The following is a 26069-nucleotide window of genomic DNA, read 5'->3' as shown; positions in this document are numbered from 1 at the left end:
AACGTCCAGGATCCATTTGTCTGTTGTGACAATATGCCAATTTCTTGTAAATAATGCCAGCTTTCCTCCCAAGGGGGCTGCCAGCTGAGACTTGCTTGGCATGGAAAGGAGGAAGTCATTGGGTTTGTTTCCTGTATTGTTGTGCACTGTCTTCGCCACCTCTTGGTGCTGGAGTTTGCCATTGCCTGCCTCTATATGATCCTTGTGATTGTCCTCTGCCCCTTGTGCGCCTGTATCTACCTCTTTGGGGCTTGTCCGTGGCTGGAAAGGACCAGTTTTTTGAAGGCCAATTTCTGCTAAAACGTGGTGGTTGAACCTGTAGAAAAGCTTTAACAGATTGCATAGATTTGGCTTTTTCTTCCATTTTCCATAGTATCTCCTCAGCATTAGTACCAAATAGCACATCCTTTTGTAAAGGAGCATCTAGTAGTTTAGCTTTCACATGATCAGGCAAGATTTGTTCCCTAAGCCAGGCATGTCTACGAATGACTGATCCTGTAACTGCAGATCTACTTGAGGCCTCTAGGGCATCATAGCCACATTGTAAGGTGTGTTTACCCACTTGTTCTGCACTATGCATCATATCCTGCAACTCCTTCAAATCTGGTTGTTCAGGTTGAGACATTTTATTTCTTAATTGTGATAACAGAAACTGCTGCCCCTTTTGGTATGTACCTCACAAGACATCTACAACAACTGGAAAGACCACAGAAATACCTCACAAAGAGGATTACTGGCCTCAAACAGATGCCCTATGCAGACCGTCTCAAAAAACTACAGCTTTACTCCATCGCATATCGCCTACTCAGGGGCGATCTCTGTCTAACATACAAAGCTATGTCAAACCCAGAGCTGTTGGACATGCTCCACTTAAAGAAATCCCAATCCCTCCGAGCTACATGCTCTAGGGACCTTAACCTTGTCACCACAATAAACAGAACATGCTGGAGGGATAGATTCCTGTCCCAGAGACTTCCCATACTCTGGAACAGACTACCTATCTATGTCAAACAGAGCTCCTCATTAGCACTCTTCAAGAAAAATCTTGATGATTGGATGGGAAATAGGAAATTCACCCCAGGGATCACTTCTGTGGCTCTGCTCGACAGGGGCATAGGAAAATAATTTTCTTGGGTGGCGAAAGCCAGGGTACATTTTTTGACTAGGCTTGTATAGGCCCTAGGGCCGATAGCCTAGTACCTACCTATGAACCTATGAACCTATGACACCTATAAATCTTTCAGAGGAACAGCTTCAAACACAGGAAATGTTACCCACTGAGATGTGCCTTTCTTGACACAACATTCTCAAGGTAAAGGTGCTGTAACATTCAAATGACAGACTCTACAACAATGAAATTATTCCTTTTCTTCCATCTAGCCACAGACACACTGCACCTCACTCTCAGACTGCATACAGATTTTGGGAGTACGGAACAACAACATTTTGTTAAGTAATTATAACCTTCAAGTAGTACAGGTATTTACATACATAACTGGTTACCCTAAACTTAAATCACGTTTCTACAAAATAAAATGTATAGCCAACAGTGCTGGTATCCTTGAAGATGTTTCTCTTTTTTTGGTCTTGCGGCCTTTAGATAAATAGTTGTTACCAATATATGTCCTAAAAGTACACATTAAAGCAATGATTAACATTGCTGGTTGTATGCTATGCTGATAAAGTCCTGACTATGCCCATATGACCCACGACCGATTAGTGGTTTAGGAAGCTGGAAGAATCAGGTGGGGTGAAGAAACAGGCAGGTCATATGTCACTGGAGGGTTGTGCTGGTTTCTCTTTCTGAAGTGACCTGGTACTTCAGGGAAATGGTGAGAGACTCTTTCCCTAAGAAGAGGCTAGTGGGGGTAACATGGATGGGACCTCCCAAAGTCATGGCAGGAAGTCTATAAGGGTGGTGTAGGAAAGCCACTCAAACCTACACCCTGCACTGTTCCACTGCAAACCACAAGCACTCTTCTAGAAAGAGGAAATAAGGAAAAATACCAACACAGCACTCCAAACCATTACTGTGGACTGCTGTTAATGATTTTATTTGAACTATTTTTCCTCAACAAAAATGGGAATGCTTTCCCAACATTTAGTTTACTGTGATCGGCTACTACTGAACACTCAATAAATCTCATTAAGAAAACACTCAGGCTGTCAAAACCAAAAAAAATGCAAAGCTACAGTTAAAATTCCTATAAAAGTAAAATGGTACTCAACAGTGCAGAGAGACAGCAGACTACCTCTCCTCCTAGTGCTAGCCTTCTAGCATCTGACAAATTCCATCTGTGAGAGGTGCAAAGACATAGCTAACTTGGTGACAAGCCCTCTTGAAATCTCATGCAAGTAATTAGCATTATACTGTCTTGCCATCATCCACCTAAAGGCAACATCCTCATACTGACAACACTAAACTGTCATAATACTGATGCAGTAAAAAATCACTACCAGCCTCCTAGAACTCTTAAGAGTAGGCAGCAATGAAAACTCACCCTAATACATCTTCTATATTCACTCCTTCACCAACAGTATAACACCACGGTGTTTAACTAGAATAAATCAGTTTCTGGAAAAATCCTAGTAAATGTTTACTCCATTATTACATGCACTGATGCCATGCTCCCTATGCTAAACGAGAGCAGGGTTACAGTTAGCCATCTCTCAGAGTCCAGGATTGCTGACATAGCAAGGATCCCTCAGGACCCTCTCTCCTTCAGTAAGTAAGACTATGACATGATCATAATCAATGCTGGAGTGGATGATCTGTCACGTAAACCCATGAAAGGCATGCTGATGGACTTGCTATGCATGCTTTAGTCATGGATAAAACTCTAGTTTTGAGTGATATCCCCTCTCTCTGTGAATGATGCCTAGATTCAAGAAAAGATAATTGCATTTAATATCTAGCTAGGAAGCAGGTGTCATTCCATCATGTCCAGTATGCACATCATTAGGATGAGATGACTAGCAACCCTACTTGCATTACAAAGGGTGGTCTGTACTTCTCATTCAAGGGCTTCCACATACTGGCCAAAGCCTTTGCGGCCCCCATTGTGCCTTTTAGGTAGTGTTCATCTAATGAACATATCAATGTAAAAAAACAAAATCAGATCATAAACTGGACAACATCAAGGTGGCCATTCTCGATAACATGAGTCTTAACAACAAAATGACTGATTTGGAGGCACTTCTGCATCTGGAATGAGTACCTGTTTGTACAGTCACTGAGACTTGGTTCAAGTGTAATGAGTACACCCCATCTGTGCCACAATTCTATGCCCGTCACGCCTTCAAACCCACTGAAAATGGTGCAAGAGTCTCAGTGTTCGAGAGGGATTTTATCACTTCAAAAGTAACACCCCATTAACACCCCCCAGCTCACTGAACATCAGCACACACTAGATAAGCAAGAATTTCAACTTCTGATTCCTTTCTATGGCTCCACAGGATCATGAAAACTTCCTGGCATTCCTTGAAAATATCCCTATAAGAGATGGTTCTCTAATCCTCAGTGACTTCATCTACCTGTCTATACAGTGGAGTACCTACACTTCTAATGTTGGGTATGCACAACGTTTGTTACACCAGGTTAACGAGAACTCCATGGATCAAACTGTCTGAAATCCAACCAGAGGCAGTGTCATCCTGGACCTAGTTCTCATAAACTCAGCTTCTGCATGTTCTCTGCCAACACTTCATTCCTAAGTCAAACAAACTTGTTATATTTACCTTCAGAACAACCACCCCCTAGTAACCAATACCACAGTCTTTAGTGACTTCAAAAAGCACACTTTTACAATTGTACAACAAAATCTAAAAATTCACCCACGTTAACCACTCTCCTTTGATCACCAGGTAGCAAACAGAGTTAGAAAATCCTTTTATATCTCTCTATTAATCACACAAAGCATCTCATGTAAAACCAAGGAAGTTACTGTTCCCCTGTACTCTGCTTGATTAGTCGCACTATGGAATATAATGCACCCATTTACATGTATCTTACTAGACAGTGCAAAAAAAAAAAAAAAAAAAAAAGGTCATAAGATGTAGAGCTTCTTAACTAAAAGGATCTTGGGCCTCAAACATCTTAGTTATCAGAAAAGGCTGGAATCACTGTGCCTATGCTAAGTGTCATATAGGCTCTTGAGGGGAGTCATGTGTCTTGCTTTCCTTATCCTCAGGGACCCTACTATCTAAAACTTCCTCTTTCTAGGCATATCAAACAGGGTAGCCAACAACAGAATAAGAGACCTCAATTTACATCAGGTAATAAACAAAATAAAATGGAGAGTGAGGTTTATTGCTCAACACTGCCCCTTGTTCTGGAATAGACTCTACTTGCATGCCCAAGCAATGAGACTCCATGTCAAACTACAAACATAGATTAGACAAATGAATGGGTGCCCTAAAATGCACTCCATGACTTGCGCACCTTGCCCTGCCTGAAAAGGTTGGTAGATTCTGACAGGGTGGTTATTGGCAGGGCCCCATGGCGCCTGGCCAAAACACCAATTCCTACACAAAGTGCCACCATTCTTTGTGTTTTGTGCTGGTGATGCATATTTAGGAAGTGATTAGCATATCCAGGAGGCCTGCCAAGATATAGTACGATGACATGTCTATTGTCTACTAGGTCTGTTCTTATTTTAAGAGGAAAGGTCTGGAGTAGTATCCAGTAATCATGGGATTTCTATGAGAAGCCAGGGGTACCACTAGTAAGTACTTCAGTGTCTTAAGAATTGGTTCTGACTGGTGTCATTGCATGTGCCATTTCCACTCAAGACAATAAAAAATAGACATTGCCTCTGGGAGACAGCCCCATGGCAGTGACTGACAATTGCACCATCTCATTCATACAGCAGAAATGATTTGCTACTATGGGCCCCAGTCAATGGCCATGTCAGAAAGACAAATAGAGATATATAGGTAAAAGAGAATATCTCGCAAAAAGAAAGTCTCAGTAGAATGAACTGAAGTGCCACCAAACAAAACAGAAAACTACAGATGCCTAGTAAGTTATCAAAACTAATTTATAGGTTCATAGGTTGGTACTAGGCTATCGGCCCTACAAGCCTAGCCATAACAATACCCTGGATATTTCTTCCCACAATATTTACTCCCCTGGACCCCTGTCTAGCAGGGCGACTGACGTGATCCCCGGGGTGAATTTCCTATCTCCCATCCAATCGTCAAGGTTCCTTTTGAAGAGGGCCAAGGAGGTGCTCTGCTTGACATGTATGGGCAGTCTATTCCAGAGTATGGGGAGTCTCTGGGTCAGGAACCTATCCCTCCAACATGTTTTGTTCATTGTGATGACAAGGTTTAGATCCCTGGAGCATGTGGCTCTGAGGGATTAGTATTTCTTTAAGTGGAGCATGTCCAGCAGCTCAGGGTTTGACATGGCCTTGTATGTTAAGCAGAGATCGCCTATGAGTAGATGATATGCCACAGAGTATAGCTGGTGTTTTTTTAGACGGTCAGCATAGGGCATCTGCTTTAGGCCTGTGATTCTTTTAGTAAGGTATTTCTGCGGCCTTTCCAGCTGTTGCAGATGCCTTGTGAGGTACATACCAAATGGGGCACTGTACTCTATAATGGGTCTAATGAGGGATGAGTACAGTGGGACAATGACCTCCTTTTTTCTGGATGAAAAGCCCTTAGTGATGAGGTGTGCCACATAGAAGGATTTCCTGACTGTTGTGGCGATGTGGTTATCGAAGGTGAGACCACTGTCCACCTGTGTCCCTAAGACTCTCATCATACTTTTGGTATTTCAGGGAATATGTGAGTAACCTAACAATTAAGGGTACAAACTGCAGTACTTTAAAGCATTAGCCTACAGAGGATTAAGACAAAAGTATAAGGCAAAGTGAACTTCTAAATTGTTAGCAAATTAAGTCAGTTATACAAACACCCCTGTTATACTTCTGGAATGCTATAGAAAGTATGCATATAATACGATTTTTCTTCTTCTAAGAAGGCTCAGAACTATTTATGTTCAAATAAGCTGCAGCCTGTTTCCAAAGGCCAAGGATAGTGCTTACTGCAAAAACATAACACTAGTGAGAAAGACCTCTAGATGTAGCAAATGATATGCATACTGAAATAAAATAACTCATCAAAGGCAGCCTCATCAAACCAGTTACAAATATTCTGTTGTATATATTTCACAACAAAACCATTATTTCAAGAAAATGGGAACTACTAACTTTCATGCAAAATGTACTGAAGAGTTTTTTTTTCTTGTATCCCCTCAGAATCTTACCTAATGGTTCCCCTACCTTCACACAACTGGCCCATTTGTTTCAGCAGAACAGCAGCAAGCAATCCTAGGCTAGGTGACAGCCCTATGACCCATTTGTTCCTGCCCAGAAATACCTATCAGCCCTCTGTTCATCATTGAGAGTCAGGTGGTAGGGAGCAGGTCAGATTGTGGGTCCTCTGTCTGGGGCGAGAAGTATCCTCTTATCTGGAAAGCACCCACATCTACAGCTCCTCTAACCCTCACAATCACGGTCTTCTGAAGGGAAGTGTGCTTCCACATGTCATTTTTCCCATCAACTTCACAGTGTAAATGCATTAAGGCAGTGAGGTGTTAGGTGATTCAGAACACTAGGTGTCACCTATGTGGCTAACCATAGCTGCCTCCCAGGATGGGCACAGCTGGCAGTGGCGGATCACTCTCATCCTCATTGGCCAGTCTTACAGGCACCTGAGCCACTAATCAAACTTGGGTTGCCAGCAGCATAGTCAGGGCTTTCTCGCTGTAAATTGTACACGAGGTTTTGTGACAAACATAACAAGAAGGTAGCTGAATAGTGAAACTACTTTTCTGTATTTACCTGATGGTACAAACTGGTGACTCTACAAAGGCTATTAATCATTAATTTTTATAAAATTAAATTGATTCAAGAAACACATATTTAAAATTGCAATTCAATGCATTATTTTCAGTTTAACATGAAAGTTGGAATGATAAATCTATGAAACCAGCAATGATGCATCTGTTTCAGAATTTTTTTTAATTTTTTTTTTTACATTAACTGTTTTCTTGACAGTATGTAAGTCAATTGATATTACCTGTATGCATTTTTTGATGCTGGACGTGGATCAAATTTCAGAAAAATGATGCACATGGGTAGCTCTGGAGTAGTGCACGTCTATCAGTTGGGGTTAATGTAGACTCTTACTGCTGCAACCTGCAGAAAAGGGCTATAGTTATTGCTTAATAAGTTACACATGCATAGCTTTGCACTGACACCACAGACTGAATATCTTGGTAAATACACAAGCACAAAAGACAGAAGTTGACAGCAAATTGTATGGAGTAGGTCAGATGAACATTTGAGAAGATGCTGTGATGACCAGGGGCCTCAATAAGACTCAGCCATTTACACATCTGCAGACTCTTTTACAAACTAATGCAAAACATAGAGAAGCTTCCCTGCATCTAAGTGATTCTTAAAACAGAAAATTACTATTCTAGCTTTTGGTAAACCTCTACTATCCACGTTCTCAATGATGTGATCATGCATACTCATGTAAGACCAACTTTTCTATTGGAATACTGAAGTATCTTTAGCAAAAAAAAAAAACAAAAAAACAGTCTGTGTACTACAGTACAGATTATAACCATCACTGTTAATGCTTTAGAAGCTATGCTAGTATTTGTACTGCCTGTGCCTAATCTCATGACTGCCACTTAGCATAAACATGTTCCTCATCATTCAAGACCAAGATAAGTTTGAAATGTTGTGTATATAAATGTTAGCAAATAGCTTAACATTTACAACTAAGTACTTTCCATTTTTAGGTACATGTTCTATTCATTTTTAGGAGGTAAACATAACTCGATTATTCTAACATCCACTGCTGTTTTGCACTTTTCTGCCCTGTTTTGTTTTACTTTTGCTCGCAGAAATGAACTCACAACACTTAAATGTTTTGATATGGACTGAACACAGCCTCCTAAACTAAGAACAGATTTTTCTGTAGAGAAGAAATGGGAAAATCCATTTTTTATGTCATAATACACCACTCTTGAAATTATGGATGAAATTAGAGAAGATATAACTGCTGCATTCATGGGTTTGGTAAATACCTTACTGAAAGGTAAGTCATTACATTGGAACCAAACATTTTTGTTTACTTAGGGGTAAAATAGGTATTAAGGATATCTGATGTTCACAAGAGTTTAAAGACTCCTTTAGGGGTCTACTACATGAGCTCGAGGCACACGTCCTCACTGCCACTTGCTCATTTTGACAAGTGCTCTAACTCCCAGTAACTAGTTTCCCTTAACACTAACTATCCCAACCAGATACCTGATCCTAGCCCTAAAAACTCCCACCCAGTGTCCAACTTTAAGGTTTCCCATGTCCCAAATCACCTTCCCTTTAACCTTAAAGTCCCTATCACTACCTAAATATAAAGTTCCCTTTCTCCTCTGTAAACCTAAAGTCCTTTTCCTATCCACAACCATTCCTTAAACTTAAAAGGTCTGTCCCCCTTCCTAACCATCAATTCCCTATTATTTCCTAATCCTAAAATCCCCTTTTCCCTTCCTTATTTTAGGTTCACATGTGTATTATTAGGCTACCGGCCACTGGGGCCTTTTTAAGACTAGCTATGCATCCCAAATATCTAACGTTCTGGAACTTTACCTAAACGTAAACTCCAAACTGGTGCCTAAACCTAAAATCCCCTTTCCCTCCCATTCGCAATTGCTCCCTTAACCTAAAATCACCATTCCCCCCTCTCTGAGTCAATGAGTTTGAGTCAGTGGCTGTGAGTTATTGGAATTACCGCAGTGGGTGCTCAAGCATCAGTAGAACACCCCTATTATAATCTAATGACCATGTATGCCTTGTCAATATCCACCATTAGGCTTTATCTCCTCGCTCAAGGAGGGAGAAGCTAGTTAGCACCGTGGTAAATGTAAGAGTACAGATTCATTCATCCAGGTTACATCTGAAGGAAGATACTGAATCACATTGCTTAACCTGCACAGGATGCGCATTCCAGAGAAGGTGAAGATACTAGAAGATGAATCTCTCTCTGTCCTTTTTCTATTGTGCTCTGCTAATTTGTAAAGGAATGTTCAGGTCTTTGATTCTACTGTCACCTGAACTGTTAGACTTACTGAGATATAGGAGATCAAGGACCACTGTGTCTCTAATGGCAAAGTAAGTGAGGCACAGATCACCCCTCAGGAGTCAGGAAGACAGAGTACATGGACAGGGTTTTGCAGTCACTCTTGAGAACCACGGTTCTTTACACCAGAGATGTTTTCAGTTACTTCTGTGGCTTTTCAAGTTTGTTAATATATCACGTGAGGTACATACCAAAGTGTTGTACTCCATAAAGTGTCTGGATCAGTACTGACTATAAAGGAATAGTAACATCTCTGGATATGGACAAAATACCTTTATCTATTAGATGTGTCAATTAGAAAGAATTCCTGACAACAGTTGCCATGTGATGATCAAATGAGAAAGAACTGTCAATCCATCTGCCCAGGTCCCCAACTACCTATGCATTTAGTAAATATGTGCTATCACTACTGTATGCTGCAGGCAAATTATGTTTCTCAAAAGACCCAGCACAACACTTTTTTATAATTCAGTTAAATTATTACCTGTATGCTAGGTATTAACAAAGGTAAGCTCTTTCTGAATGGTAAAGAAATTAGTGGGTTTATTTTTGAAAATTGCGTCCAGTTTGCAGTCGTTTTTATATTTGGTTAACTCGACATCCTGGTTATCAGTTTCAAGATTAGAGAAGAAGATGCAGAAAAAAACAAGATCAGGCACAGACACTTGGGGCACTCCACCTTATCACTACTCCTCTGGATACCTTATCACTATCTGAAGAGGCACCTGCCACCTGAACTGCCGGCTGTGGGTTCTATCTTTCAACCAACTACCCATATTTTCACATAAGGATCTACATTCAGTCTGACAGTTTCCTTATAAATTCTAGCAAAAAATATGGTTCTGAAAGTTTTGGCCAAAGCAAGATAAGCTCTGTGAACAACAGCATAACCACTCTCTAAAACCTGCATAGTCCCCTTGAAGAAGTTAACAAAATTTAATAGACTTGCTCATCCTTCAACAATGCCAAATGGTTATGGGTCAAGCCCAATGAGATTCTTGAGATCATAACTACTGAGATCAGTTATATGTTCCACAACTTCACAGATCAGACTCATAAGGTTAATTGGTCTAGAATTTCCAGGGTCTGTGGTACAGCCACACTTGTAAAAGGACATCACCACAGCAGTGTGCCAAGATTCAGGAAAATAGCGATTGTTAGGCTTAGGTAAAACAACTGAAGGACATGTTCAGAAACAATCTGCTTGAAGCTGTTTAACAAGCATCCAGATATGCTATAATTACCCATGGAATAAGTATTTTTGATTTCTGTTAATACTTTAACAACATATTTCTTAGTGATGGTAGGAGGTGAAAGGGATTCTGGGATAAGTAGAAATATGAACAAGAGAACTTATATGTCAGTATATCTGCAATGTCATTGGGGTCACAACGGGGGGGGGGGTCACATTAAGGAAAAGTTCAGAACAATGTTGAATCGTGTTTCTTAGTTATCTAAGGACTTGTAGTTATCATTCTCTTCATAAGCTAATCTCTCTGTTCACAGGTTGTTTTACTTGTACTTGGTTATTTTCAGTTTCTTGATATTTGTATACTACCCTCATTCTGCAGATTTCTAGCCTTACTGTATTGTTTAAGGATTTTTTTCTTTTGTTAAAAAGTTTATATCAGCTGACCAGCAGGGGGGCAAGGTTTTTAAATTTCCCATAATATCTCAATCTAATAGGGACTGCTTAATCCATGCTCCTTATGTTCACAAAACTCCTTACTGAAGTTGGCTGCTTTGTAGCAAATCACACTCTCCATTTAGAGCTAGCCAGATTTACTAGAGAAAATGGCCCAGATTCAGTAAAGCCTACACTAAGTGTACACCAATATGTATTCAGTAAAATTCTTATCGCAATGTTTGTGCTTTCTAGTCACTCAGAAAGATTACACTAAGTGTACATGTAGTCTATGCTTTCTGGTAACCTTTATGAATCCCTGTCAATATTTAAAGCTGCAAAAATATCAGTAGGAAAAATAAAAACGCAGGAAGAAGGTGTGTATTACATGTGTTGTCTGCTAAGTCAGAACAGTGCAGACTTTATTGAATCTGGCCCAATGAGATTACATATGTTGAAATTCAAGTTTTGAATTAATACTTTTATAGATACTCAACTCCAAAGAGGAAAAAAAAATCTGAAAACAAGGAACAAGGTAAAATTGTAAAATTGTTCAGTAATTATTCCAAGTTTCAGTCAAGTGACAGTTCTGGACAACATCATCTCTAATTCTAACATACTGAAAAATATAAGAAAAGTGTCTAACTCTAAAAAGAGTAACATATTCAACTACAAGAAAAATTATCACAATAAAAACAGTAACTTTGATAGTGATAAAAAAAGGTTCTGGTGAAGGAAATGATACAGTTAGAAGAAAACATACATAAAGAAAGACAATGCTACATCATCAGCAAAAAATGTCGAACAAAATTCTTTCTAAAGTATATTCACCAGGCTTTCATACCCACATAACAAGGTAAACAATGAGCCTCTACTTTACACAAGATGTGACAGTCAATCTCACACACTCGAGTGATGCTATACAAAAGGACAATGGAGGAAAGGGACAGGAGTGATGACCATCAAAAAAGTACTACTGCCAGAACTATGCAGCAAATTATCTTCAACTAGTGAAGCTGGTGTGGACATTACTCATTTGCCTACTTATGATTGGTCTTTTTATGAAAAAAGGTTTTGAGAAAGGGGTTGAATTTTGCTCTGCAGCTTTTACAAATGTAAAGGAGTAAAAGTAACACTGGATTTGCATTTGTGTAACTATAAACTGCAATATAGTTGCTGTTTTAAGAACTAAAACTACTGCTGAAATTTTGAAATGTAAACAAGATCAGCTTTTAACCTGCCACTGATTGAACTATTTACTTCAGAAAAGTGAAAGGTTGAATCAAGTAATACTCACACCATGACTGGTTTTGATATATAACTTGACAGTTTTTGAAAGAAATGCTTTTTTTAGATTAGCCAAAATTATATAATTATCAAAAGGCTGAAAATATGGATAGGATCGTACTTTTAGAAAGAAGCAAATATAACCAACTTAAAACAGAACACCTGTATGATCTGGAATTCATAAAACAGTTATATAATATTACACTAATGATTTTAATCTGTGAATATTTAGACAAGTGATTATTAACAGAGAAACAACTTAAGTATTTCATAGCTGCAAATGCATCGTACCCATATGGACTTACAAAAATTCATAAAAATTACTTAACCCACTCATCAAACCAAGAATACTAGGCAAAAGCTAGCTAACAGAATCTTTATCTATCCTTTTTATTTTTTCAGATCCTATTTTACATCACACTGAAGAAAGCATATTGTCATACACTGAAGTGAAGAAAGCATACCCCCGGAAGTGGCCGTTTAGGTGCAGGACGGCAGCGCGCCATGCATATTAATGAAGGGGTGCTGCCTGAGCTCCTAGTCTTACAAGGAGCATGTAAGAGTGCAGGGGGCATGTCTGAGAGCAGAACTCTCAGAATATGCACGCCCCTGCAATGAAGAACAGCAGAAAGCCCTAAAAGAATGAGTGAGACCACTCACAGGTGTCTGCATACCCCCAGCAACATCCCCCCACGTGTACAAGAGCAATAGTAAACACAAACAATATAAAGACACCTTTTTTTTTTTTTTTTTATGAAACCGATTCAATTTAACCGTAGGTGCGCGGGTTTTCCCATTGCTTAGCTACGGTTAGTGCAGCTTAAATGGCAGAAGAGGATAAAAAGGAAGATATATATGCAAATTAAGCAGTATAGCAACAGTGTAGTAGACAGAGCATTCGACTTATGATCAGTCATTGCCGGTTCGAGTCCCACAACAGCACATTCCATTTTCCATGTCAAATCACGTTATGACCAATATTTTTAGTTGCATAACCTACTATATAACATATATTTGTGAACTGGAGTACTGCATTAAATGCAGATGTGAGGTGTCAGTGTCATAATGTTGCAAAATCCACAGATAATCACATGTGCCCCATACGGTATATGTACACAAGAATCAGGGATACAAATGGAAGGTAAAATGTGTAATGAATGATAATTCCATACAGCTTCCAAATCCCCCACCTTCCCAAGAACCATTATACAATACTGTCTAAATTAAGGCAGTGGTAAGCAGGAGTAAGCACTAGTAAGCAAGTGTAAGCACTATTAAGCAGTAGTAAGCGGGAGTAAGTATATGTAAGCACTAGTAAGTGGGTATAAGCCCGTTTGCGCGGGGGTAAGCAATGCGCATACAGGATAAGCAATATGTTAGCTAACTCTCTGTAAGCATCTTTAACCGAAGGTTAGCAGTGCTTACTCTCATGCAAACACACTTATAAGTGCTTAAAACTGCCTTAATCACTCTGAATCCAACAGCCGCTGTTTTGCCCAGCAACAAAATAAACAGCCTTGCAGGTCTTGAACCCAGGACCCAATACACTATAGTCACAGTAGTTAACCACCAAGCCATCACAGCAGTAAATAAAAATGAGGTATCACCAACCAAATCCTCACTATAGTAAAATCAATCTGAACATGTGAAAGGAATCAGTATACAGTCATATGTTCTATAACCTACTGCAGAACATAAATATGTGAACTGGAGTACAGAAGTAAGCCCAGATGTGAGGTGTAATTGTAATAGAGTGTTGAAGTCCCCTATTAAACACAAGGACCCCATACAGTGTATGTTCACATGAATCATGGATACCAGACATATATATTTAAGATGTAATGAATAATAAATCAATGCCAAAAAGCAAATATAATGCAAAGTCAATTTTAAGCAACGCTAAGCATTGCACAGGCCAGCTTAATAGGTGTAAGCAATATGTAGGCCAGCTAACTCAATTTGCCCAGTGGTATACCTCTTTAAACAATGCCAACCTTAGGTAAGCAGGTTTGCCCACAGCTTAGCCTTTTCAAAACCGTCCAATCATGGCAAAGTGCGGGAATTTGGCCCTACCTAAACCCAACAGGCAGGAATACATCTCATAACTGGTTGTACCTTCCCCTTGCAGACACCATGTCAGAAAGGGGAGAAGGAGTGCGCATTCAGGTGTGGTGCCGAGGCATCCAGGAGTCCAGAGTCATGGCAGGACTCCTTGTCAAAGACCATGAGCAGAGACTGCTGCAGTGCCAGTACCAGGGTTCCCAATATAAGGTGGAAGCCTGGGACAGTCTTGCCCGTGACCTTATCAGTGCTACTGGCATACCCCAAACTGGTGAGCAGGTCAGGCATCACTATGCCGACCTGAATCGGCAAAAGGGGGAACTCTTGGATCAGTGGATCTAAGAGGCTAGGACGGCAGGGGTTGTCCCAGCTGTGTGTAAGTATTACTCCACTACCTGTTTAATAATTGCCAGCTCATGTATATTATGGATAAGTATGGCTAAATATTCCTCTTATGTCCTTCACAGCGGCAAGTGAGCGGGCCGCGAACCAGGAGGCCCATGGATGTCGCCTGGAGAGGTTGCGACATGAGGCAGGTTAGTAATACTCTTGCATGTACTGTCATAGGAAATAAATCTAAAAGTATTAGTAAGTTAATTGCCAGTATAAAACCTGTATTGTTTAAGGCAAGTACTGCATACACCGGAGAATATGGCAGGAAGAGTCTCACAGTTTGTATGTAAATAAAAGCACAATAGCCTGACAATAAAGGTCTAACTGCTGAACTGCATGTGTATATTCTGCTATCATATGGTAATGTAGATTTGCAATCACTTAATAGTACTGTTGTATTAAGCACTGTTACCCACACTGTGCAACACAAATAGAATGCGTAGGAATGTCTGTATATGACTGGTGTAATCCACAGAGGTCATTTAGGACAACTGAGAGAGACAGACAGAAAACAGTGAAAAGACAGACAACAAAATCCGAATAGCACACGCAACTGAGATGTGAATGGTTGTATTTTTAGCACACACACTGCCATGGTTCGAATCCTGGGAGTGGTAGTAGTCTGCATACAGAATCATACCCCACAACTGTACAGATATGTCCAGAATGTCCAGTAAATTGGCCCATACCTGCTGCCTGTCACTCCGTCCCCCTGGGAAATCAGTGGGATGATCCCAGACATATAGGCAGCAAAAAAGGAATACAACTGATTGTCACACATCTATAAGAACAAACCTGTCACTCTAGCAACTCCCCAAACTGTTATGAGAGTAATAAGCCAAGTATGTCCCATCTACACCCCCATATTGTCAAGCTGTGACCATAATGTGTACAGTAACAGAGTGAGATGTAAGTGCATAATAGTAATGTGGAATCTGGTACTTTGTGTGGCAATATTCAGGTAGTGCTAACAAACATTGCTCCCACAGGTCTGTCAGATATGAACACTGTGCCCAGATATAAAAGAATGATACCCTGTATTGGTACTGTTTAATTTGGCATTGTATGGCATTGTGAGTATTGCAGTAGCTCTGAATAATACAATATTACTCATCACTGTCGCCCACACTGTGCTACATAATATAACTGTCTAGGAATTCCTGTAAAAGTGTGTTGTAATACAAGGTCAGAATGTAAAACCACAGGAGAAGTAGAAGACAGAAATCAGATAAGAGATATACAGCAATATCTATATAGCACACACAACTGTGATGGACAGTGTTTTAGTTTTAGCAGACACAGCCATGGTCTGAATACTGGGAGTGGAAGTAGGCTGCATACATAATCATACTCCACAACTGTACAGATAAGTCCAAAATGTCCAGTATATCAGCCCATATCTGCTGCCTGTCCTCCTGGGAAATCAGTGGGATGATCCCACATGGTTAGGCAGCAAACAGGAAATACAACTGATTGACACATATCTACAAGAACAAACCTGTCACATTAGCAACCCCCAAAATGTTATGAGAGTAATAAGCCACATATGTCCCATCTACACCCCCATGTTGTCAAGCTGTGACCAGAGTATGTACAATAACACAGTGAGATGTATGTGCATAATACTAATGTGAAATCTGGTACTTTGTGTGGCAACATTCAGGTAGTGCTAACAAACATTGCTCCCACAGGTACATCAGATATGAACATTGTGCAGAGAAATAAAAGCTTGATACCCTGTACCGGTACTGTTTACTCTGGTATTGTACGGCATTGTGAGTTTTGCAGTTGCTCTGAACAACAAGCTATCACTCATCACTGTCGCCCACACTGTGCTACATAATATAACTGTCTAAGAAATCCTGTATAAAAGAGTGTTGTAAGTCACTAAAGGTTGAAGAGGGCAATACTCTACATATGTCCCGGTTCACCTGCATGTGGTCAAGACATAGCCAGAGTCTGTGCAAAAATAGATGGACAGGTATGTGCATAACATCGACCTGGAATCTGGGAGTATGTGTAGAAACAGTTAGTGTTAACAAACAATTCCTTCACAGGTATACCAGGTAAGAGGTGTATACTGCAGGTAAAACCAGTGCATGTATATAGATGTCGACAGCCATATCACTGTCCAAACCAAGACAATAGGGTAGTGTAGTAATACTTGTAAGGTACAGATAACAGCACTGACTAGGAAAGTAATGCAAACTACTGGAATATACTAGTTGTTAACTGACATCTTTCTCTCCCCCCATCATATCTCCAACAATACACAAAATACCCACCTCAACTGGTACGTGATGACTCCACTGTAATGTTGGTACATATGTCCTATTGTATGATAATTATTTAAATCTGTTTCTATGCAAGTGCTATGCTGAAATAACCCAACAACGGTGGCATGGTGCCATCAATGTAACTGCATGCCGCTGTTATTACCACTGTGGTCCCATATATGCATGTGTTCTGTTTGCTATCAATCTGTTCAAAATCTGGTGTCTGGGTTAATGGGAATATCTATGCATGCTGTTATACCTAATCCTGGAATGTGTTGACCATTCCTAACCCACAATGTGTTGATAAACCATAAACACCATAGCACGTATGGGAATGCGGGTCCCAGTGGACCCACCTGTCCTACCTCAGCTGGCCATGGCACCAGTACGTCTGGGGCCCAACCCGGGACATCCTTGTCCATTGGTCTTGCACCACCTTCGGGTGGAACCACCTCAGGGGATGGGGCTTGACCCCCTGGGAGCAGGCACGGACAGGAACCTGTCACCCGTCGCCAGGTCAGGGTCGTGGTGCGCAGCGAGCTCAATCAGCAGTTTGGAGATCTGCTACGCCAGCACGAGGGCCACGTGTCATGATTAGAGGGTCGGCCTGGCTCTCCAACTCAGCCCCCAGCACAGCCACCTTCAGGGCTGTGAAGGTGCAGTGGTGACTGCCCATGGGTGGGGATCTCAGTCCCACTGTTGCCACTAGGGAGCTCATAGGCTTCTGATTTCCCAACACCCCTCCCCATCAAGGTGTTTACCCCCCACGTGTCATATACCGCCCCTGTATGCATCTTGTTTGTCTTGTCTGTTAACCTACCTCCCCAAATATACCTACTATCCCTCCCAAACATCTCACTCTCACCTGAAAAAAAGAGCAATCTGTTCCAAAAAAAAAATATCGCCCCATACATAGCTGTCCATTTCGCACACATGTCCACTGGACACATGTAATCTGGTCTAATTGGCATCACAACATATTATTGTTGTCCTCACCCCTCTCTCAGGAGTTTGAGTGTCTAAATCTACTTCCCAATGCAGTGTATATGCACAGCTGTTGCTGTAGAAAATATGGGCAGCTATGGATCTTCCCTACACCCTCCTGCACATCCCTAACTAGTCTCCCCACTGTCTTTCCCTCTTTGTGCCCCTTTTTCACCACTTTCCTATCAACCCTTTTTTCTTTTCTTTTAAAGAAATTAGTGCAGGGGTAAGCGGGAGTAAGCACTTTTAAGCAGCAGTAAGCGGGTTTAAGCTTGTTTGCACGGGGTACGCAATGCCTACACAGGTTAAGCAATTTAGAAGTATAAGAAACTGTAACTGGAAGTTAGCAGTGCTTATCTCCATGCAAACCAGCTTACAACTGCTTAAAAGTGCCTTAATCACCCTGTATCCAATGGCCCTTGTTCTACCCAGCAACAAAATAAACAGCCTTTGCAAGGCTCGAACCCAGGACCCTGCACACCATAGACAAAGTGATTTACCACTAAGCCATGTCAGATATACATAACTCTGATGTTTTCATAAACATAACATCCAGCCCAGTCATTCAACAGTACAGGAAATGTATGTCAACATGTAGATGTATGTGTTTGTGTATATATATATATATATATATATATATATATATATATATATATATATATACAGCAATACATATATGTAAGCATAAATATATATCTATATAGATACAGACATACATCTATAAATATAAAAGGCAACATAACAAAAACATATATGTTCACATGCACCATTAATGGGGGTGAGGGGGCCCAAACATACATCTTGTACATATAGATACCCCCCCACAGCCAAACACGTTTGCCCTGCAATACAATACCAACTGTTGCAGATTCCATAACCAGGACCTGACACAACATGGGCACAAGATAGTAACAGTACCCTATCCCACCTGTATGATGCCAGGCTGGTATCAGTAACATATCATGCAATACAGTCTGGCTACCATAGGGAATATACAATGTGGAAGCAATCAACATTCCTAAGATACATATACACAGACACATATATGCAGACACACACACACACACACACATATATATATATATATATATATATATATATATATATATATATACACATATATATTTAACTACACATACATACACAGAGATATGTATAGGAAGCTACATGTGTAGAAGGCGCACACAATAGGGAAGAGCCACTATGCCTAGAGTTGCCACCTTACCAACTGGACACTGTATGAGCCACCCATACAAATGACAATTGTTACCTGCAACATATACCCACAGAGAGGTCAAAGGATAGAACATCACACACAGGTTTGCATACATGGGAAAGCTTTATTTGTGTACTATTACAGTTGTATATGACATGTCATACAGCTGTTTAGACACTGGCATACATATAAACAGAGTAATGCAACTGTGAAACAGTTATATTAATACAGTAGTCTGGAAAAGTTTACATATGTTGCTGTCTAGGCCGAGGCCTTCAAGTTGTCCAATATTAAAGACAGACTGGGCCACAGGATACCAATCAATCAACAGTAAGTAATGCAGATGTACAGTGCAGCAGCCTCTATCTACACTCTGTACACAATTTCTATTGGGTAAGGACCTCATCTGACACAATGGGATGTATCTGTTACATAACAAGGCATAACTGACACCATCACAATCACACTGACAAACAGAACAGTCTGTATGCAGGAAGCAGTAGGCCTGCATTTACCCAAGGTGAATTGTAAGGTAATGTAAATCCAGATACCTTAAGGCAGCTTATCCCCAATACCCCACATGTTGTAACAGCCTAGGTTAGTTACAGTGCACCCCCCTTCCAAAGACTGAACAATATAGGGCCATATACCACTGTTACATACACTGGCCTCTGGAGTGCATAAGGGCACACATGTATTGTGTAGGTGAAGCTCACACATATATGGACCCAACCCCACAATATGTGTGGGAGCCACAACAGCAGTGAACTGATGGCAGGAATGGCAGCATGACATACTTACAGCCCACTACATAACAACCCCTGACAGCATATCATATGTGCAAAGCCTGGCATGTAGGTGTAGGACGGAGGCTATAACACAGGCCCATATGTGAAATACTGTTGTGATACACTAAGGAAGTCGCTGGTGTTACAGGATAGTCTGCAACATACCCTTAGTCAGGAATATGAAGTTAGAAACAGAAACAGATGTAGCCATGTACTGATAGCACTCAACCCACATACTGCCAGTAATATATCTGACATAAGACCTGTGTAGTGGACAGACAAAACATAATAGGCACACCTCTGGCCATAAAGGATAGGCCCACAGTTGAGAACTATACAGACAGACTGCATTCCAAGTTAAACTAGTATATACACACAAACCCTGCAACACCGGTGCTATACAATGCATACAACAATGCTACTCACACTCTGTTTGTAATTCTGCAACCTCCTACAAATATGTAGCTGGCCTGAGTGTGCAGGTTCTCCTGTAAGAGGTATTGCTACCTGCTGTCTGTAACACTGCTGCCCACACACAGGAAGGATGTCCACCATACAGGAAAGGTAAAGTGACCATGCCCACATGATGTAGGGATTTAAAATAGTTGGTTATCATGACAGTGGCAATTGGAAGTACTACACAACATGGTGCATGCAGGTTGCAAGTGCAGGACACTGATTGGTCCAGAGGCCATCACCTGATCATGTGCATCACCAACAAAAGCCATGCTGCAATCTATTTAAAGCAGCTCAATCCTTTTACTGGAGAGAGACAGAGAGAGAGAGAGCATGTAAGGCACAAAAAAATAAATAAATAAAATAAAAATTAAGCAAACCATCCAGAAGAGACTTCATTCTCAGAACAGGTATGTGAAGTATATATGCATGTAAATGACCACAGTACTTGGTCCATAATAATGGGATAGATGATGTGAAATGATTTATATGTGCCTTCAGGTGTTGTAATGATGTTCAGCTGAACAACTGCTAAGGGCAATAGAGTCTGTCCCTGTGAGTAGTGGGCCATACCCTTCAACCATGCAGAGCAGCACTGACTGATAAGATGTAAGCCATCATAGTGTGTGTTGTGTAATGGGAAGTATCTATACTACTGTGGCTAATAGCTGGTGGTGGAAGTAATGCCATAATGATGAACACCTGGGTTCCACAGCCCACCTCTTGCAGGATAATCAGGTTAACCTGTATTGTAGCAAGCAGGAATGCCATAGGTGTGTAATAGGGTTACCTGCAATCTGGCCCTACATATACCCCCTAATGTCTGTGTTGTAGCAAGGCAGAAGAGTACAGCTGTGTAAGAAGGTGTTGTGGATCTGTCTGAATGTACCCCATATATAGGTATGCATATGTGTACTTATACACATATATATTATATATCTACATGTATGTCCACAAATATACAGATACCCACGTGTAGACATATATAAACACATATATACAACATATACAGCTACTCTATATGATATATACCTATATGCACATGTCTACATATATACAAACACATACGCAAACATATGTATGTAAATTCATGTCTCCTATATTACCACCACAGTGCTGCATGCTTTGTGTGAGGAAACAGCACACACAGCAATACACACAGATATATACAGCTGTCAGTGTGTGCAACATGGATGGGTATGTCACAAGTGAACCCCTTGTTGGGACCACATTGCCCTTGTCTGTGAAGTACGGAATGGGAATATGGGGAAGTATAGCAGGTATAGTTGTGGAGGTGGTCAGGGTTGGTAGATATAGAGGACAGCCTACAGGGGTGGTATGTGACACATGTGGTGGTAAACACTCTGGATGGTTTGTGTGGTCTGTGATGTGGATGCCCCATGGGCCCCAATATGGATATAATGGGAACAAGCCTCCCACCCACTGTTACATGCAACAGCAGTCCACGTCCCGAAGGTGCCTGGCCTGGAGGCTGAGCAGGAGGAGCATGTGGGCCCTGTGAATGTGTACTGGGTGCGTCAAGGTGATGTAGCACATCCCACATGTGTCTGTGGAACCCGTTATGGAACAGACCCTGGACCTGACCTTGGGGGACAAAGACATATCTGTGTGTGCCCTTGGGGGGGACAACATCCCCCGAGTTGGTTCCACCTGAAGGTATTGCTGGGCCAGTACATGAGGAAATCCCAGGGTGTGTCACACATGTGATGTGGCCTGGTAACATGGGCAGATGAGTTTGGAGAGGTGGATCTGCTGGCCAATAGTATATATACATGCTATTGTGTCACTGTTACAGAACATATGTCAGTAGTAACAGTCTACACAATCCCGGAACATGTCCAACAGCATGTATAGATAACCCCAACAACACAGAATGTCAAATGTGCAGCAATCACACAGCAAGCATACCACAGGCATATATGGAACCATAGTGGCCCTGACATTGGCATGCAGGTGAATAGTCTGTAACAGGCCAGCAATGATAGTGTCCACACAGGGAACATGGCTACAAATGCATTGCACAAAGTGTGGCACAATACAATATCTACCCCACTGGTAGGTATGCTGTAGCCATACCTACTGAGATGTGTGTACAGTTTGTTGTCCTGACATGGTGGGGGGGTGACAGTGATGTGTATTAAGAACTGTGGTGATCTTCCTGCATGACTTGCTCACACCTGTGTCCATCTTTATGTCTTTCAGCCAAGATGTCCCATGGAAGGCTTCCAGCATACTCAGCAGCTGAAAACAACATTCTGGTGAACCACATTATACAACACTACTCTGTCTTGTTTGGCCGGGCCACCCATAATCAACAGGAGTGGACCACCCTGTGGAACAACCTAGTCCACATGGTCAATGATGGACTGCACAACTGCACTTATGAGCAGGTCTGGCATCATTGTTCTGACCTGCTTCTCAATGCCCGTCGGCATGCTGCTGCAGTCCGGGGGGATCACCTCACCACAGGGGGGGCCATGCCATCCATTCCCCTCTGACATGTGTGGAGGAGCTCCTAGCCAGCTTTATGGCACTTGCCCATCTTTACAGCCACCAACCGCCGGACACCTTTGTGGAGGTGGGTGCTACCCACACACCAGCCGAGAAGCGTGCAGATAAGGCCACAGGGCACATCAGTAGACCACTATTGCATATACATTCGCATCTGTACAGGCAGATCATGCATATCTGACATGTCATAGATATAGTTTATTGCTGCATAGTAGTGATAAACAGATGTGCATATGTGGTAGTATTGTGGACATGTACTGTTGATGTATTGCAATGCTGCACCAACCCTGTAGCAATGCCACAGGTGTGGCCACTGACTACCAAGGCAGCAGCCTGTAGCTGGTGATTATGGTTTATGTAGATGCTTGCCAATACACCGGGCATGTAATGGCTATGGTATATTCCATGCACACATTTAACACACCTACCCAGAATGCATGCTGTACATGTGCAAGTATTGTTGCTGTTAAATGCACGGTATCACAGTGGTGACCATGATGGGGTATTGAAAGGGTATGTCAGACACCTGCAAGATAACTAACATCCTATCATTGCAGAATGTGTCCACAGGGAGTAACATAATGGTGGGAGACATGGCCTACAGCAGGGTCATGTTTGGAACAACACCCATATACAGTGCAACACCAGTGTATATACCTGTAGGACAATGGCAACTGTTGCAGAGTTACACTATGGCATAAGGTATTACTGTGGTCCACATTATCATTTGGGACTAGGCTGTAACATGTGGTGTTCAGTGTATGGGACACTGCAATGTGACACACATGTATAGGCCTTACTTGTCAAGCATCTGCAAAAAGGCTTAAGGTGGGGGGGGTCAGCATGACACACCAGTGTACTGCAGCAGGGATCCCAAGGATGCTAGGAATGGCTGTATCTGCACATAGTCAGGTTCAGGAAGTGTGGCAGATGTAACCCTACCCCCACAGCAATAGTAACGGCAGTGTGTGAACACCAAGGGTGTGAACACCAAGGGATGTGCACATGAGTAGACCTTGCAATAATGCAGAATAGGGGGCATGTGTAGGGCAGACTGAACATACACTGGCAAATGCAGATGGCCCACGCTAGTATACCCCTGCCAGGAGTAGTGACTGCTGTAGTACACATAACAATAGGTGCAGGAAACTGTCATAAGGGTGTGCACACATATTACCACACGGGATGTATGCATCACAGTCAGCATCGGCACACCTAACACATTCCGTAGTCACCGCATGTGGAAGTACAGGACATATGCCACATAGCGGGCTTATGGACTGTTAAGATATGCAGTGATGTGGTCCCATGGCAGATCAAGGATGGATGCATCATATCGATAAGGGTGTGTACACCCTCCATAGCCATGGTATGCTCTGATGGTTGTCAGTGTAAAAGTATTGGATTGGTCATACATGGTCCACTGATGTTGAGAGCTGTAAATCAGACATCAGGTACTTACAGATAACATCTGTCCACATATCATCCCAGGTATGTGTTTCTGAAAAAACATAGGGGCTGTGTGCATTTAAGCTAACATAACTGACACAGTACTACACATTCAGCAATGGGTTGTACACCTGTGAGGTTTGGTACATAGTACATGGCAGAGTGCAGAACAGGTGCACAGCAATACTGTGTACATGGGTGCAGTGGTATCCAGGAGAAGGGGCATCACCTCGTGACACAGCACATGCATCACACACATGTATACTGCTGCTATCATGGATTGCTATAGCTGCACTGTATGCTGTTGTGTACCATATGGTATGCATGTTGACAGATGGGTTATAGGAGGACTGTGTGTACTACCATTGTGCAACCTCACCTGTATGTGTGTGTGTGCATCCTGGTGGGTAGTTTGTCTGTAGGGTCACTCTGGTGAAGTGGCTGGAGGTTGATGCATGTAGGATGTTTGTGTGCTTGTGTGTGTTTGTGTGGGTGGCCATGTAAGAAAGTACAGTTTTGTACCTACCATAAATGTAGATGTTCGAGTGTTCACACTGCTGCAGTCATCACACTTGGGTTATCCTGCCATCAGGCGGTCCCGCAGTCGGCCAGAGTTCCAAAGTCTTGGTCCGGCGTTGGTTGCTGTCACTTCTTCCCTGATGTCAGTGTGCCAGGGGTATATAAGAGGCATCCGACGCCATTTTCTTCAGTTTTTCTTGCCCCAGATGTCAGGTGCCCCCAAGTAGGTAGGCAATACAAATTGCTAATAAAACATATAAAAGGAATACCTTCATTTACAAGCAAATACACCACAAAGGTTGTACAGGATAGAAAAGGTATAAAAAAGTTCAGCTAGGTCAGACGGGATGGAGGGAGGGTAACCTGGACTGCAGCAGTGTGAACACTCGAACATCTACATTTATGGTAGGTACAAAACTGTACTATGTTCATCGTGTTACACTGCTGCAGTCATCACACTTGGGTTGAATCCCAAAGCTAAGGATGGGTGGTGGAACTAAACAGGGTTTGGAGAAGCTAGTCGGCCCTGCAGAACTGCAGTGGCAAAGCCAGCTCTGGTTTTAGAGTATAGAGGTAAGTGATAGTGCTTGGTGAACGTATGCACTGAACTCCAAGTTACAGCCTCCAAAATATCCTTGGTTGGTACCCCTCTGAGGAAGGCTGTTGATGTTGCTGTAGCCCTGGTGGAATGGGGCCTAATGTTACCAGGTACAGGTTTCCCATGGTGTGTGTGTAGCAGAAATGGATACAATGTCCTATCCATTTTGAAATGGTCTGTTTTGAGATAGCCTTTCCTTGTGATCCTGCAGCATAGGATACAAAGAGCTGGTCAGATTTTCTGAAAGCCTTAATTTTATCCAAGTAGTAACGTAATTGCCTGTGAATGTCCAAAGAGTGTAGGAGCCTTTCCCCTTTGTTCTGGGGGTTTGGATAAAAGGTGGGCAAATGAATGGTTTGGTTTAGGGCCACACTGGATACCACCTTTGGCATAAAGGAAGGGTTAGTTCGTAAAGCGACTCTGTCTTGATGAAAAATTATGAAAGGCTCCACTGCCATTAGGGCCTGTAGCTCTGAGACTCTTCGTGCTGAAGTTATTGCTAGCAGCAGGGCAATTTTCCATGATATAAACTGTAGATCAGCTGTAAAGGCTGGTTCAAAGGGCGGTAGTGTAAGTTTTTCCAAAACAAAGTTGAGAACCCAAGTTGGTGTTGGTGCTCTCCGATGCGGTCTTATGTTCTTAGCCCCTCTGAAGTACTGTCTTAGTAATGGATGTGAAAATATAGGAGGATCCGTGTTGTATTGAGCTGAAATAGCTGAGGTGT

The 26069-nt window shown here is 41.8% G+C and overlaps 1 protein-coding gene across 3 annotated transcripts in view; it reads right to left on the bottom strand.

Moving 5' to 3' along the window:
- The window catches only part of TANGO2 (transport and golgi organization 2 homolog), a 1196336-nt gene that overhangs the window by 634879 nt on the left and 535388 nt on the right, over nt 1-26069 (bottom strand). The window contains exon 3 of one of the 3 annotated variants that reach the window (XM_044068706.1): nt 7090-7208. The exons of the other annotated variants lie outside the window; for them this stretch is intronic. Within the exon in view, the coding sequence (XP_043924641.1) occupies nt 7090-7145 (56 nt within the window). The 5' untranslated portion in view covers nt 7146-7208. The remainder of the gene's footprint in view (nt 1-7089; nt 7209-26069) is intronic. 3 annotated transcript variants of the gene reach the window in all.

The sequence above is a fragment of the Protopterus annectens genome, chromosome 4.part0 (assembly GCF_019279795.1).
Source record: "Protopterus annectens isolate FY-2018-M chromosome 4.part0, PAN1.0, whole genome shotgun sequence".
Taxonomy (NCBI): Eukaryota; Metazoa; Chordata; order Ceratodontiformes; family Protopteridae; genus Protopterus; species Protopterus annectens.
This window is presented reverse-complemented; position numbering and strand designations above follow the sequence as displayed.